The sequence below is a fragment of the Halichoerus grypus genome, chromosome 7 (genome assembly GCF_964656455.1).
Source record: "Halichoerus grypus chromosome 7, mHalGry1.hap1.1, whole genome shotgun sequence".
Lineage (NCBI taxonomy): Eukaryota > Metazoa > Chordata > Mammalia > Carnivora > Phocidae > Halichoerus > Halichoerus grypus.
The window spans coordinates 92,286,848-92,302,105 of NC_135718.1; the positions used below are offsets into that span (position 1 = coordinate 92,286,848).

Consider the following 15,258-nt stretch of genomic DNA (forward strand, 5'->3'; position numbering starts at 1 on the left):
GCTGACACCAGCAGGGAGCACCATGGAGCTCCTCTGATCTCACTGTGGGTCTGCTCTTGGCTGCTCCACCCGCCCTTTCTCGCCCAGCCTCCACTGGATGAAGACAACTGGAGCCCAAGGTTATTTTGTGACCCCCGCGGCCCCCTCACATTCTTGACTCCACCCTCAAATTTTAAAGGTCATGTATATCTAGTGGCAGCCCAGCGAGACCTAGAAAATAAAATGGCTTAATGCTCCTGACTCAGGAGGCACTGGGAGATCTCTTACCCTCTGGGGGCCTCAGTTACCTTGTTTGCTAAATGAGAGGCTTTCTCTAGATAAACCCATCCGCCTCTTCCATGCCCAGGTCTTCCGAGGAAGTCCTGGGGTGGCTGAGGCACAAGAGGTCAGGGTTGAGCTGGGTTTGCACCCCACCCCCACCTCAGGTGTAAATAATTAAGTTGCTTCTGGCAATTCCATGAAGCTTCCCTACTTCCAACCTATAGATTTATATATAGCAGCAGTTATGTTCCATATTAAACTCCACTGTATTTCTTAGAGATGTTAATATGCAAGTTCTGCAACAGAGCTACATTGATGGGAATGAATCCTTCCGTATGGGTAAGGACTGCAGCTCCTCACGGTGAGGCAGCAGGGGGGTGAGAGCGGGGATGTGGGAGATGAGCGCCCCTACGGCAGGTCCAGGCCCCCCAGCACTGTGCGGAGGAGGCGGCAGGATGCGAGTTCTTATCAAGCTCTCGTTTCTGCCATACACCCCGTTTCAAGGAGTATATGATTACTACTCCCTTCCCAAGTCCCTCCCTCCCACGGCCACTTCCTCCCACCACGGCCCCCCACCATGCTCGGCAGACAGCTGCCACCTCCGTCACCTTCTGGAACGCCCAATCTGATGGGCCCATCCATGACACACTTCCTCAGACACACTCAGTACCTCCTGCCCTTCCTGGCCAGTTAATGGCCCCCATCACCCCTTTCTCTCCCACTCAAAGAAGCATATGGGATTGCAAATGCATGAGACAGAGGATATCTTCCATTAAAAAAATAAGTGTGTTTGCATGCTTTTGTTTACTAACAATTATAACCTTAATTGTGGTTATACCTGGTCTTACTCCTGCTTATCTTATTTATAATCCTACTTATGTGTGTAGAATAATATCTAGTCTGCTTATATCTGACCAGTGCCCTCCAAACTATTTTGATGCAAGTGCTGGGTCATCCTCTTGGCTGGTGACACTCTTTCTGTTGGTTCAGTCCCTTGGTGACCTGGTCCCGTTGTCTCAGAATTGCAGGGAGGGGGGTTAGGGATGGGGCAGGAGAGGACAGGAGGCCCGTGGCTTGGGGTCCAGGCCTACCTGAAGATGGAGCTACCCTGACCCTTATAGGAACCACAGAGAGGACCACTGTTAAAGATGCAGGGAGGCAGTTTCTTATGTGGTTCATTCTGAGGTATCCTGGATAGGGCTATGTTGGGGTATATGAGTAGGCCAGGTTGGCTAATAATCTCGTGTCCTCAAAGTGATAACATTTAATATTTGTTCACATTTGTTCAGAGGAGAAGTTGGATGTGGGCTCAGAAAGTGAGAAAAGGAGCCTACAATGCTAACTCCATATCGTCCAGGACAGTTCAGCTCTGGTATTAAAGTTCCAAACTACTTAGCAAAACAAAAGCCCACATACACTTAAAAAATGGCTCAGATGATAAATTTTATGTTACATGTATCTTAGCACGATTAAAAAGAAAGGAGAAGATTTTAACACCCTGCAGTTACTTGTGCCCACCCTCCCCAGAAGGTAGCATGTTAACCACCCATAATTACCCCAGTGAGGGTGTCCCTGCTCTCCCTCAGCGGCTCCCCCGTGAGTACTTCCCTAGACAGGGATCCTGATCCGTAGGGTTTTCACCATCTCCGTCCTGGCTGGTGAGGCCAGGGCAGCCCTGCAGCCTTCTTGCCTACTTTGCTTCAGGGCTGGAAAAACCATCAGCACACAACTGCCTACCCTGCCCCATGCCATGGAACATTCCGGAACTGGATGCTCTCCACTGGAGTAAGCATTGATCTATTCAACATAATCTTAAAGTTTAAATGCCGTTGGGAAGAGTAACAGAGCATGTTAATACTTTCCCAATGGGCTGGTGAAATTGAGGTGGGGGAGAGCTTGGGAGGAGGCAGAGAAACTGGGAGGAGAAGAAGGGGCAGAGGGTCCCAAACTCCAGAAGGACTCCGAGTTACGGGAAGACCATGAACCTGAACAGCAGAGTCTGGGGGTCAAGGGGAAAGGGGAATGGTGACAGTAAGAGCTGGGTCCTCATAGCATAGCAGCCGCCCCCTTCAGCCAGACCTGCAACTTTCCAGAAAGAAGCCGGGGCGGACCATGTGAAGTCGGCGAGGCACCGGCGAGGTTGTGTGCCCCGTCCTACTTCCGACGGAAAGGAAAGAAAGGCAACAACCACCTTCCTGGAGCTCAATGTTCTTATAAGCCCCAGAGTGTTTCCTAACTGGAGGGCAAGACTTTGAAGTCCGGTGACTTTACCCAGACGCCCATGTCAGCACAGAGAGTTTGGGGGTGATGCCTGAGAACAAAGTTACCCCGAACCCAGCTGAGCCGCATCTCCTGATAACCTTGGCCTGTTGGCGGGCCTCTTTCTGGGGAGGTGTGTCTTCCCTGGGCCCCTGCCTCTGCCCACTGCCTTTTGTGTCTCTGTGTCTTGTCTTCAGATGGTTACAGTCCTGTCCCACACCGCACAGCTGGTTCTTCCTGCCCAAACCCAATCAGATCTCCAGTAATTTGAATGTCTTCATTTGCAACGCAATGCATGTAACTAAAGAAAAGTTTACGGTCCTTCCAAGTGAATTTAAGCTTGTCTCCTATTCTCCCCATCACCCTCTCGTTTTAACAGCCAAACTGGGCTCCTCGTGCCCTTCTTACCCCTTGTGCACAGCCCCGTCCGCCGAGCTCCTACCTTGCCCAGGCCTGGCGTGTCCTTCACCTTGCTGACGGCCCGCAGCAGACAGGGTGGGGCCGGCGGAGGGCAGGTCTGCAGAATACCGCTGAAGCTGGTGGCAAAGAGAGGGGGCTCGGCCACACACGAGGTGGAAGGTCGGTGTTTCTTCTTTTTAGAAGACAGATTTAACTTCTGGGCAGCTCTGGAAGGAAAAAAATGCAGAAGAGGGACAATGAGGGGCAAGTATGGTCCAATGTCCAATCAGATATGCCAGGATCACTTTATTTAGCCACTTTCCCTTAAAGAACCCCCAGTTCTTCCTGAAGTTAGATAGTTCCCTGTTCATCCTCCGGGGGCTCAGAAGCGGCCCCTTACTACAGCGCAGTAAACCTAGTGAGCCACCCAATCACTTATACAGAAGGGGGAAAAAACAAACATACAATTGCACGGTTCTACAATCACGGTTTCTAAAGACTTGTTTGCGATCCACACTCAGCCTAAGCGTGAATACAGCTGGTCGTCTTTGGGCAAAAACAGCATCTATGAGGTTAATCATCCCACAACTTCTCTGGTATGAACTCAAGTGTGAGAGGCCTTATGAGTTATTTAGAAATTCAAACACCTTGTAAAATCCCAACCAGCCTGATGAAGAACCGTGTGGCGACCAATCAAGCACACTCCGTGTGTGGCTGAGGAAGAAAAACACACAGGCCAGGACCACGGGGAAAAATAAATCAACCTGGTTTTGGAAATGTAACACCAAATCAGAAGAGTCCAGCCACGGTGTATGGTGCTGAGACTATGGGCTGCGCCTGTGGAAAACGGGCTTCGTGCAGGGTGGTCTTTTGATACAAAACCCAATTCATGGGGGCGCCTGGGTGGCTCAGTCCGTGAAGCGTCTGCCTTCGGCTCAGGTCATGATCTCAGGGTCCTGGGACAGAGCCCCGCATCGCGTCAGACTCCCTGCTCCCCCTGAGCAGGGAGCCTGCTTCTCCCTCTCCCTCTGTCCCTCCCTCCTGCTTGTGCTCTCTCTCTCTCTCTCTCAAATAAATAAAATCTTTAAAAAAAAATGCAATACACGGGCAAGCAGCAGGGGTGAGGGTCAGAGCCAGCAAAGGTGGTACAGAGAGGGCAGATGGGGAAAGGCGGGAAGGAGGTTGCCGGCATCATTAATAGTGTTGGGGGTTCACATATCATCTCCCACCACACAAATGTTCTGCAACAGTTACACCATATTATAGCGAGTGGTGGTGGGGGTGGGTGGGAAGAAATCAAAGCAAGTGGCCACGAGGCCAAGTTATTGCAGAGACACTGATATACCCACTTCTGGATTAATTCCAGAGATAGCAGGCTGCTGGCTTCTTCCTTTTTCTTTAGTCTACCATCCACGCCCACCCACGCCCCACTCACAGACCCTGAAGAGGAGGAGAGTGAGGGTCCTGGAAGTTAAAGCATATGCAGGGCCCTCCCAAGGACATCACCCCAGGATTCCCTCCTCTCTCTCCTACAATGCCAGATTTTCACTCTGGAAAATCCCGGATCATTCCCAACAGCATACAAGCCTGCTGTAGTTTCTCCCACCTTAAAGGAAAAATACAAAACCTCTTTTTGGTTCTTTTTCCGCAGCCAGCTCCCGTTCTCTTTCTTTGTTCATCTTTGCACAAAACTCAGGGCAAGAGTTGTCTATCCTTGTTTTCTCTGGTTCCTCTCCTTCCCCTGCCTCTGAGCTCATTCCAGTGGGGGGTCCGACCCCCAGCTGCTCTTGTCCCGGCTGGGACGACCTGCACAGTAGCTCAGTGGCGTGGTTCTCAGCCCCATCTCTCCTGACCCATCAGAGCACCGATTATATCCTTCGCTTTCTTGTACCTTCTTCCTGAGGCTTCTAGGACATTCCTGGCCATGCTTTTCTGGTTTTCTTGGCTGGTTTCTTCCCCTTGCCTCAGCGGCAGGATGCCTCAGGGCTCAGTCCTCGGTCCTCTTCATGTCTACCCTCAGTCTCTGGCTATTATCTCCCAAGAGCACCATTTAAATAACATCGCAATGCCCGTGACCCCTAAATTTTTATTTCCAGCTTAGACCTCTCTCTGGATCTCTGTATTTATTTATCCAACTACCCCCTCAACAATTCCATTTGGATCTCTAATCGGTGTCTCGGACTTAGACACTAAATTCTTGATCTTTTCCTGAAAAGCTGTGGGTCCTTGGCCTTCCCTCTTCCAGAAAATGACAGTTCCATCCGTGGAACAGCCCCGACATGTCTGACTCCTCTTTCTCGCACACCAGGCAGCCGATCCATCAGGAAACCATATGGGCTGAACTCCAGAATGCGTCCATGATCCATCGCCTGTCACCGCCTTGACTGCCACTCTGTCCATCTGAGCCACTAACCCCTCTTGCCTGGGTTCCTAGAAGAGTCTCCTGACTCGTCTCCCTTCCTCTGTCGCCCCCCAGCCCACACCCCCACCGCCCAGGCTGTTTTCCACATGGTTGTCAGAGTGGGTCTTTTAAAACATAACTGCTCATAAAACACAACTCCCCCATTCTGCTTCTCCTCTCATAGTAAAAGCCAAAGTAATTACAGTGACCTATAAGGCCTCCCATATATCCTCCCTCCTATCTCAGACCACTTTTCCTACTATTCTCGTCTTCAATTACTCTGATCCAGCCATACTAGCCTCCAAACACTCCTGGTACACTCCCGCTGCAGGGCCTTTGCACAGGCCCCTGCCTTAGCCTGGAACACTCTGCCCCAGGCCGAGCAAGGCACATGGCTCATTCCCTTACCTCCTTCAAAGCTTTCTTCAAATGTTACCACAGGAACTCCGCACCGTGGCAGACTGTACTTTCCAAAGATGGCTGCACCCATACGTATCCCATCCCACATGCTCTTCCTAGGACATGACATCGACAGGCATGGTCTATTTTCCTTCTCTTTGAACCCCACTGGAACTTCCAAATTGCCTTGATGAACAAAATGTGGTGGGAATGATGTTGAATGACCTCCAAGGTTGGGTCATAACAGACAATATGGCTTCTACCAACTTTCTCACCCTTAGAACCCGGCCTCCATGTTGTGAGGAAGCCCAGGTCACATGGAAAAGGCCATGCAGAGAAGAACTGGGGACTCCAGTCGATAGCCAGCATCAACTACCAGACATCTGAGTACATGAGCCTTTACATGATTGCGGGGGCCATATTTCAAGTCTTTTGGCTGAGGCCCAAGGCACTGTGAGCATAGATAAGCCATCCCCACTATGTCTTGTCCCAAATTTCTGAACTCCAGAGACCATGAAAGATAGTAAGTGATCGTTATTGACTTAAGCCACTAAGTTTCGGGATAACTGGTTACACATCTGTAGTAAATGAACCAGCAGCACCCGCCCCCAATCTCCTCATTTCCCTTACCCTGCCTGCCTTACCCACCCACCCCCTGCATGACACTTCCTGTCTTCTAACGCAGCAGGTGATTTATTTAGTTATCATGTGTGTTGTTTATTGTCTGTTTCCTCTCTAGAATGTAAATCCCAGCGGGGTCAAAGGAGCATATGTATATGTTGAATGAATGAATGAAGATTGAAGGATCTGGGGATATTTAGCCTAGAGAATATAAACCAGGAGAAAAGGGAAGGAAAAGTCTTCTAAAAAACTGTCTTCAAAAAAAAAAAAAAAAATGAACAGGGGTGCCTCGGTTGCTCAGTTGATTAACTGTCCGAATCTTGATTTCAGCTCAGGTCATGCTCTCTGGGTTATGAGATCGAGTCCCGCATTAGGCTCCATGCTCAGCAGAGTCTGCTTGTCCCTCTGCCCCTCTCCCTGCTCGAGCGCAGGCATTCTCTCTCTCTCTTTCATAAATAAATAAATAGATAACTAGATAAATAAATAAATAAAATCTTTTTAAAAAATGAGTAAATGATATGTAGCAGGAAGTATTTTTCAAGCAAGAATGCCAGATAATTTCACAGTCTATCTTATTTAATCTCAGAAAACCTGCTGAGGAAGACAATACTACTCCCAATTTCACAAAGAAACGGGACTTCAAAGAGTTAAATCCAGAGTCCTTTTAGCATCTGACCTGAATCTGGACGTCAAACTTCGTCAGCTACTGGGCAGATAATGGGCAAATTACTTCAATCCTGATTGTTTATAATGTATACGAAGGATCTACATAGCACCTGGCGTGTTGTTGGCACTCGATAATACGATCATCACTGTCATCAGTATGATTATCAGCCTCAGGTTCTGTGTAGTAAGATCCAGCAAAAATAGTACCTACCTTTGTAGACTTTTTAGGAAAATGAAATAAGACTGTACGTTAGAGGTTCAATACAAAGGAAGTTCTTAATAGATGGCACTTTGTAGGATTATAGGTAGTGAAGCTGAGACTGAATGTAGGTCTACCTGCCCCATATTGTACAACACTGTCTCTAAATAGGTAGCAAAACAGGTAGGCGAGACATAAAGACACATTTGGGTTTATAAGTATAAGGTTTATCTTTCCAGAAACCAGAGTAACCCATTAGTCAAGGGTCTGCTTCACGAAATAGTGAGCTTTCTGTCATCAGAAGTGCCTAAGTAGGAGCCAGAAAATAACTTCCAGGGAATATCAGGGGGAAAGATGCATCAGATGTTTTCCAAAATCTCTTCCAAGGCAGAGTTTCTGAAGTGATTCCTAGAATCACTAAATTCCATTTAGGGAAGCCTCTGTTGGCTTCAATGCAGAGAAATAGTAATGGAGGGAATTATTTTGAGAATACAATTAAAAATTACTTTCTTTTTAAAACATGTATATGAAATAAATGTACTAAAGAGAATTCCAGAATTTGAAAAATTAATAAGAACCATTTTATAGCCTTATGTTCTATGAGAACATTTTACTTTAATTTCGACATCATTAGAGCCAGCTGTTTGATCTAATCTGTCTTATATGTTCCAATTTCTTGGAAGTCAGCAGCTTCTGCTTTTATTATATAACACTTCAATGACAGGCAGAGAGGGGAAGGTTAGGGTCCAGAAATCACTCATGGATAATTGTATTATTCAGTGACATAAAGGAGAGGGAGTCATGAAAGAATTGAAAAGGTAAAGACATTTTGGCCAGACGTGTATTTTGTGTAATTAATGCCTTCTAATAAGTTCTTTCTTTACAGGGCAAAAAATGAATGAGTGGGTCGTCTTAGAAGATTTCAAACAATAAAAAAACCCTAAAACACTACTATAGCTATATTTAGCTTGTCTCATTCTTACCATGGAGAGTATCACATATTACCTTCAAGCTATTCATCCCAGCACACATCCTTAAATATCCATAAGCTTCATTTACTTCTCTGTGCCTTGTTTCAAGAAAAAAAGATAGTCTCTCTAACAGGATGAAATTCATATTTACTGAATAAGGAAAGTGGTGTCACGCTAAGCCTTATGAGGCTGGGAACTTGGCAAGAATTTAAACTGGTGAGCTCCGTTTTTCCCTCTGGGGACATCTCGCCCAGGAGACAACTATCCTAACACATTGTGGGATGTTATCTGAATCCAGAAATCAGTTTAGAATTGAGATGACCTTCACACGGGACAGTTACTTATTCTCATTGGCCAGATCTACCCAGATGTAAAAAAAAAGGAGACAAATAACTACCTGGTAACTGTAATTGGGTTAGTTGGGGGGAAATCTTAGGTCTCAGTTATATAGATCAGAGGGGGATTTTATGAGGATTCTTTTTTTTTTTTTTTTGCATTTGTGTGACAGACTATTTGACCTTGAATTTTCAGAATTGTGGGTGCTTAAATGGAAAGCCCTTTGTGATAAGTGTATCTCATGAGAGTTAAATTGGGGTCTGCCACCCTTAGTGTCTAGAGATTACTAAAATATTGACTTAACAATCTCTTAAGAATTATTAGCTTCAGGAGGAATAGAACTTTCCTTAGGGAACAGGCAGGAGTATCAGGCAGTGTAGTCATTTTTTTAAGGATTCACTATTTTTTTTAAAATTTGACATACTGTGTGTTGCTAACCACATTCGGAGAGCATTTCCTCTTTTTTTTTTTTTTTTAAAGTAGGCTCTATTCTCAGTTTGGAGCCCAACGCCGGGCTCGAACTCACAACCCTGAGATCAAGACCTGAGTAGAGATCAAGAGTCAGACACTTAACCGACGGAGCCACCTACGTGCCCCAAGAAAGCATTTCTTCTTATCTGTGGGATGCTCAGATAGGTGGGTATATGGTCTATACGAATTAAGAGGTCATTCAAGCTCAACTACATTGGGCCCAGGCAATTGGCTGGTTGAGGCATCAGCTGAAGAGCCACTCCAGGGGAGGGCAGGGCAGAGGCCCTCCACACTGCCACATCTCCTGACCCAGGAGGGGACGACGGTGATAGGATGTCCACTGTCAGCATGTAAAAGACAACCCAAACTTCTACCTGACATGACAGTGGCCGGGGCTGCCATGGGCTGCGACAGCTTCTGCGCCATTATAAAATATTTCAATGCTCGGAGGATTAAGACTGCCTGATAATGAGCAATGACATGACAGATCACAGCAGCTCCTCGGAAACCCACGGGGTCAATGACGCAGGGGTTGAAGAAAATAAAGCCGATTAGAAATAGAGAGCCTAGGTGACAAGAACCAGTGGTCCGAGGCAAAGCTTCTGGAAACAGGCAGGATGTCCACGTGCACGTAACAAAAAAACCCAAAAACAACAGCAACAAAACAACAGTTACGCATCATTTTGAAATCACCCTGATTGGAAAGCGTTCGGGCACTGCCGCGAAGCCTGCTACTCAGTTTGGAGACTCTCCAGCAGGGAAGAAGAGCAACCTCCTCCACCCTTCCAGGCTGTAATTGGCTGTCACTGAGGTCATTTCCATGTCTCCGGAGGCTGAAAAGCATACGGGTCTTGGGGTTTTTCTGATTTTTATGTAAATGATCCATTTCATTAGTGCAGGAAGATAATTCATGACATGAGTCAAATAAAATGTTTACCATCAGGAGCAAAACATGGCTGACCGTTAACCTCACACCACATTGCGCAAAACAGCACAGCCAGGTGAGATTAGAGTTCGAAAATGAATTGACGGCTAGCGTTTAATGCACAACACCCACCCACAGTGATCATTTCTATGAATTCACCTGTATTCTTCTCTTAAAAATCTGCCCATTCGTCAAGGGCTTGTGTAAGTTGCTGTCATCAACTCCTTCAGTCTTCGGGGGTCCTCATCCATCGCCTTGAAGTCTTACAGTGGTTGGTCTTGAGAGAATCTATCTTATGTTCCAACCCTTAATGAGATGCTGCTCTGCGTTGGGGGCTTGTGCTTGTCTCTCTGTGTTTCTAGCGCTGCCTCCCACACTGCGGTATTAGCTCCCTGAAGGTCAATGCCTCACACGTCCTTTCTTCTGCACCTGCCACCCGCCCCAGAGCTTAGTGCCTTGTTGAGGGGACAGTGTGTGCGCTGCTCGGTGCAGCCGAATCCATCCAGCCTTGGGGATGACAACACACGGAAAGTCCTACACTTAAGTAGCCTGGAGTTCTAGATAATGCTCATACCTTGGAGGGTCTTACTCTTTCTAAAGCATTTTCCGCCCACGGTCACACCCATCCTCACTCAGCAATGTGGGGTAAGAAGCTAAGCAGGGAGTGTGGGACTCGTGATTCTCAGACTTGAGATCAAGATTCAAGCTTTTGCTTGTCTGGGGCCCAGGTTTGTCCATGGCATCACGTTATTACGCAACTTGATAAATGAAAGCAGTTATTTTATTTTATTTGGGCAAAATAAAACCAAATCATAATCATTTGCTTAATAATGAAGACCCCCCCAAAAAGCAGTTATATATTTTTGTGTGGAACTCAAATCAAATCATATATAAGCATTTACCAATTACTGATCTGGTTGCTTAGCAACGTACCTTCATAGCACAGGGGGAAAATGTCGCCGCTGAGTGAGTCAGGTCATACCCAGCATTAGGACGTGAATGGCAAATTATATGAAAATGGCTTCTCTGTCCCTCCAGTCCCAACCCGGAGTGAGCCCTTGCATGACAATAACAACAGACATTAGTATGTACCATCCTCCGCTACCTCGAGCCTCTCCCTCTATAGACACCAACGGAATGCTGGAAGCTGCTTGGAATGCATCCGAATGCTCCAGACACTCAATCAGTCCGTCAGTATTTACTGGATGGCAGCTCTGCACAAAACAACTATGCAGTCAGTGGGCTATGGATATCGCGGAAGTCATCTGTGAGTCACCCAGCAGCCGCTCTGTGTTCAAGAGTCCACTGCTAAAATGCACAGATGACAAGAATCACATCACCCAGCACGACTGATAACTTTATTCTGGCTCCATGGCAGCAGAGATAAAGAGAAGCGTGAAGGAGCCTGCAGACACGTGGCGGGTGACCCGCTACCCAGTTAAAGAGCTTCACCACCAGGGTAGAGCTAGAAGCTTCTCCCGAACTGTGTTATCTGAGCAGCACACCATTCACCCATAACCGGGGGCACAAACTGGGTAAAAAGCAGTATTTGAAAACCATGCTATTGGTAGATGTTGCTAATCCATGTGTGTCTGGATGTTTTTCATGGTCAGAGGGAGAATATTATGGATAAATGAAAAAATACGGCTCACATCAAAAATAATGGGAGCAAAAAGAGCCCATTCATAAACTATGGTTTTTACAAAAGCTATTCAAAGTAAAACCTTCTCCTTTGTGTAAAGCTGGGGACCTATGAGAGTGTTTGCTGAGCCAAGGTCCTTGTGTGAAAATAGAAATGCTTTCATAGGCCCAAATAAAGCAGAAGATGTTTGATTTAAAAAAAAAAAAAAAATGCAGCTGCTGCTCACAACCCACCATTCACTAAGCTCTGCTCACTTCCAGCTGCCTGGAAGCCGGACACCAGACATTGTAGCTGATCTTCTCGGCTTCCTTGTATATTCTGTGCAAGGGGATCGCTGATGGAGTGGGGAGCCATCTGCAGGAGGCGGGGTCCCCGGGCCGAAGAGAAGGCTGGGCACCTCTGCTCCAGCGAACTGGTCCAGAACTTGACGAGTTGGTGCCACCTTCTATTGGCAGCCTGGGGACATGTGGACTTCCCTATTCCCTTTCCTATCTCTGCATGTCCTGCAAACCTCATGTCAGACCCCGGTACCGCCAAGATGACAAACACCAGGGCAGGACCTGGAGGGAAACGCTCACTAGAGCCCGGGAAGTTCTGTTTCTGAGACGGAGCGACCTCGAGAAGATGTGTCTTGCTTCAAGCTTCTGCAATCTGTCATATCTCAAGCGAGTGCACCCTCATTCTTTCAAGAACATTGGAAGATGGAATAACCCCAAACTTACCCTCAGTGCATGCGTTAACAGCAGGGTCTAAAGAAGCACACAATTTGTCCACTGCCTTCAATGCTGTGTGACATCCCCTGAACTCGACCCCAGAGCTGTTAATTTCCTCATTACCTGCACAGCATTATTGCTCTCCACGCACACCTACAAAGCTACACTTCTTTTACTCCCCGCTCTCCTGGGGGGCGAGGCTCTAACCTGCTGATACGCGATACATGATACTCCCCCGCAAGAACTCTCTCAGGGAGGAGAAAGCCGTAGGGACCCAGCAGTCCAGAGGTGGGCCTCCAGGGCGTTATCCTTGAAGTGCACTGACTACAGATGCTTTGGACAACGCCAGGTAAGGAGCATGCCCAGGGTGGGCACACTGTCCTGTTTCCATGGGACACGGCCTTGCCTGCTGTGTGACGTGGGGCCAGTGGCCGTGCACCCGGGTTTGATGACCCAGCACTTACGTGTTCCTGTTACGTAGCCCATGCCAAGCCCCGGGGCTTGGTCTTCCCAGACTCCTAACCCAGCTTCCTGGTCTCCCGCCTCCTGGCTTCTGCTTGCTGGCTGGACTTCTGCTCACAGCCCTTCTGCTCCAGCCTGGGTCCCACCCCCACCCCCCTGCCCCACCAGCTTTCTTCCTCATTTGCATTGGGTCCTTACATGCTTGTCCATGTGCTGACTGACCTTCTGGTCATTAGTCCCTTCTGAACAGGTGCTTCCTGTCTGTAGATCTTCATCTCTGGCCTGCTCTGCCCAGCCCAAGCCGGCTTAGTACCCAGGGCTTAGTCTCTTCCAGAGCCACACCTTTGCAAACGGGGCCTGATAATACATGAATTAAAGGAACTGTGGGGTCGCCTGGGTGGCTCAGTCAGTGAAGCGTCTGTCTTCCATTCAGGTTGATATGGGAGATGAAGGCAAAGGAAAAATTAAATTTCCTTACTATCCATAGTCCACTGACGAGTCCTTGAGACAGGCAGAGTGGCATTCCTCTAGGGACTCAGCTGCCTCGATGTTAATACTTGGCTAAGGGCAAAAGGCAATCCTAGCCCAACCCCCCAGGATCCTGTAAGTCTACTTTAACATATAAAAATTCCTTTGGAAACTTCCTTTATCTCTAAACCCCCCAAGATACACATTGGCAGTCACCCCCCAAGCATAAGACCCACCAATATACATCTGAAGGGTCTCATGACTCAGGTTTTATTAGACAGTAATAAATGACCTTTTCCCAACAACAGCTAGCCCCCTCAAGGTCCTGGAAACCTTGCTTCCAAATTCCTTAGAGACTTATGCTCTCCCTAACCCCCTCCCAACTTGAAACTATATAATCAGCCACTCCTCACAACCGCAGGGCAGCGGGTCCTGTTCCTACAACTTTTTGCACCAAAGACGTCTTAAGAATCTTTTCTTGGCTATTGGCTTCGAACCCTAACGTCTTTGCTACATCAGGGTCATGGCCCCTGGGTCCTGGGATCGAGCCCCACTTTGGCCTCCCTGTTCAGTGGGGAGTCTGCTTCTCCCTCTTCCTTTGCCCTTCTCCCCACTCATGCTCTCTCTCAAATAAATGAATAAAATCTTAAAAAAAAAAAAAAAAAAGTACTGTGAGCACCTAGGACACCAGATCCAAGTAAATGCAAATGTAAGTTTAAAAATCCATCCCAAAGCAGATATATATGATCTTAGTTAACCACCATTACTGGGATCTTTCATAAACACGAATATTTGAGAACCGGCTAGTCTTCCTGAATGAAGTGGGTGAAACTGGGTAATTACCATCCAGCTATAGACAGAAAAAGACAATCACAGGCTAATTAAAGCCCATTCCTTGGGGAATGTTAAGGCCTGATTTCTCTGGTGGAAACAATTGTCCAGTGTGTGTGTGTGTGTATGTGTGCGTGCACATAGATCTTCTACAGTACAAAGACCAACTAAAGTTAAGATTCCTTCAAGGAATAAGCATATTCCAGATAATTTGATTTTAAGAATCTAATGAATCTAATGTTCTTTTCATTACATCATGCTGCATTGTAAATGCTAACTCCAGTAGTTTCTAATTAAATCATTTATACATATGCTAATGTAACGTTAAAGGAAGAGACTGCATGATTTACCATAAACAAGATAGCCCATTTAAAAGCCAAGGGTGACTACTAATTCCCTGCGAGTTTTCCTTAATATTTATCTTCCTTAGCTGTTTGGCAGAGAATTATCTTGAAAGGCAGAAGAAACTGAACAGCAGTTGTGTTGTTCACTTTTGAGGTCTTTATTTTAAAAGAAATGGGGCTTTATTCTCACTCTTCCCATATTTTGATCATGTGAAATGAGAAACTGACATGAAGCTACTCACTCCAGGAATAATTTGATGCCTGAAGCAGCCAAGTGCTATCAGGGTGTGATAGCTAGAAATGGACAGCATCGGTAGAGAAAATAAAGCCTTTAATCCATAACTCTTTGCTCAATACCTGTGGCTCTTTCAGAGCAAAGCTAATTAATTGTCAATGCTGGGTGACACACTCTGTGGTTTGGGGGCTTCTTGGTTAATTAAATTTGAATATAACGGCTTTGTTTGCTAAAGGACGTAATTTTTTTTCTCCTTTAATATCAATATATTTCTTTTCGTTCAACAAATTATTTGCTATAGTTGAAATTGGAGGACATCATTAAGTAAGTTATTTCAAAGAATGACAATTCGCATGGGGTCTCTGCAATACAATGGGACGAACTGGACATGGCAGAGGCACAGAACGTCTGTCCCTGACTCTGCTGCAAGGCTGCAGTGACCCAGATCCTGGGACGTCTTTTTGATTGCCGGCACCTCTGCAGCCCCACTAGAGGGAGAGAGGCGGAAACTTACACCCTCTCCTTCCCTACCCACTCCGCTGCTGAGCCACGTGGGTTGGAGTCTGTGCAGACTGCTGACAAGCATGGTAGAGGCACACTGTAATAAAGTGCACTCACCACAAGCATGTCCAAAAGCTCTAGTGCAGAGAAAGAA

The 15,258-nt window shown here is 46.8% G+C and overlaps 1 protein-coding gene across 3 annotated transcripts in view; it reads right to left on the bottom strand.

The window, feature by feature from the left end:
* The window catches only part of KIF26B (kinesin family member 26B), a 444,934-nt gene that overhangs the window by 137,527 nt on the left and 292,149 nt on the right, over nucleotides 1-15,258 (bottom strand). For all 3 annotated transcript variants that reach the window (XM_078077887.1, XM_036100240.2, XM_078077888.1), the window contains one exon: nucleotides 2,963-3,146. In XM_078077887.1, the coding sequence (XP_077934013.1) occupies nucleotides 2,963-3,146 (184 nt within the window). The remainder of the gene's footprint in view (nucleotides 1-2,962; nucleotides 3,147-15,258) is intronic.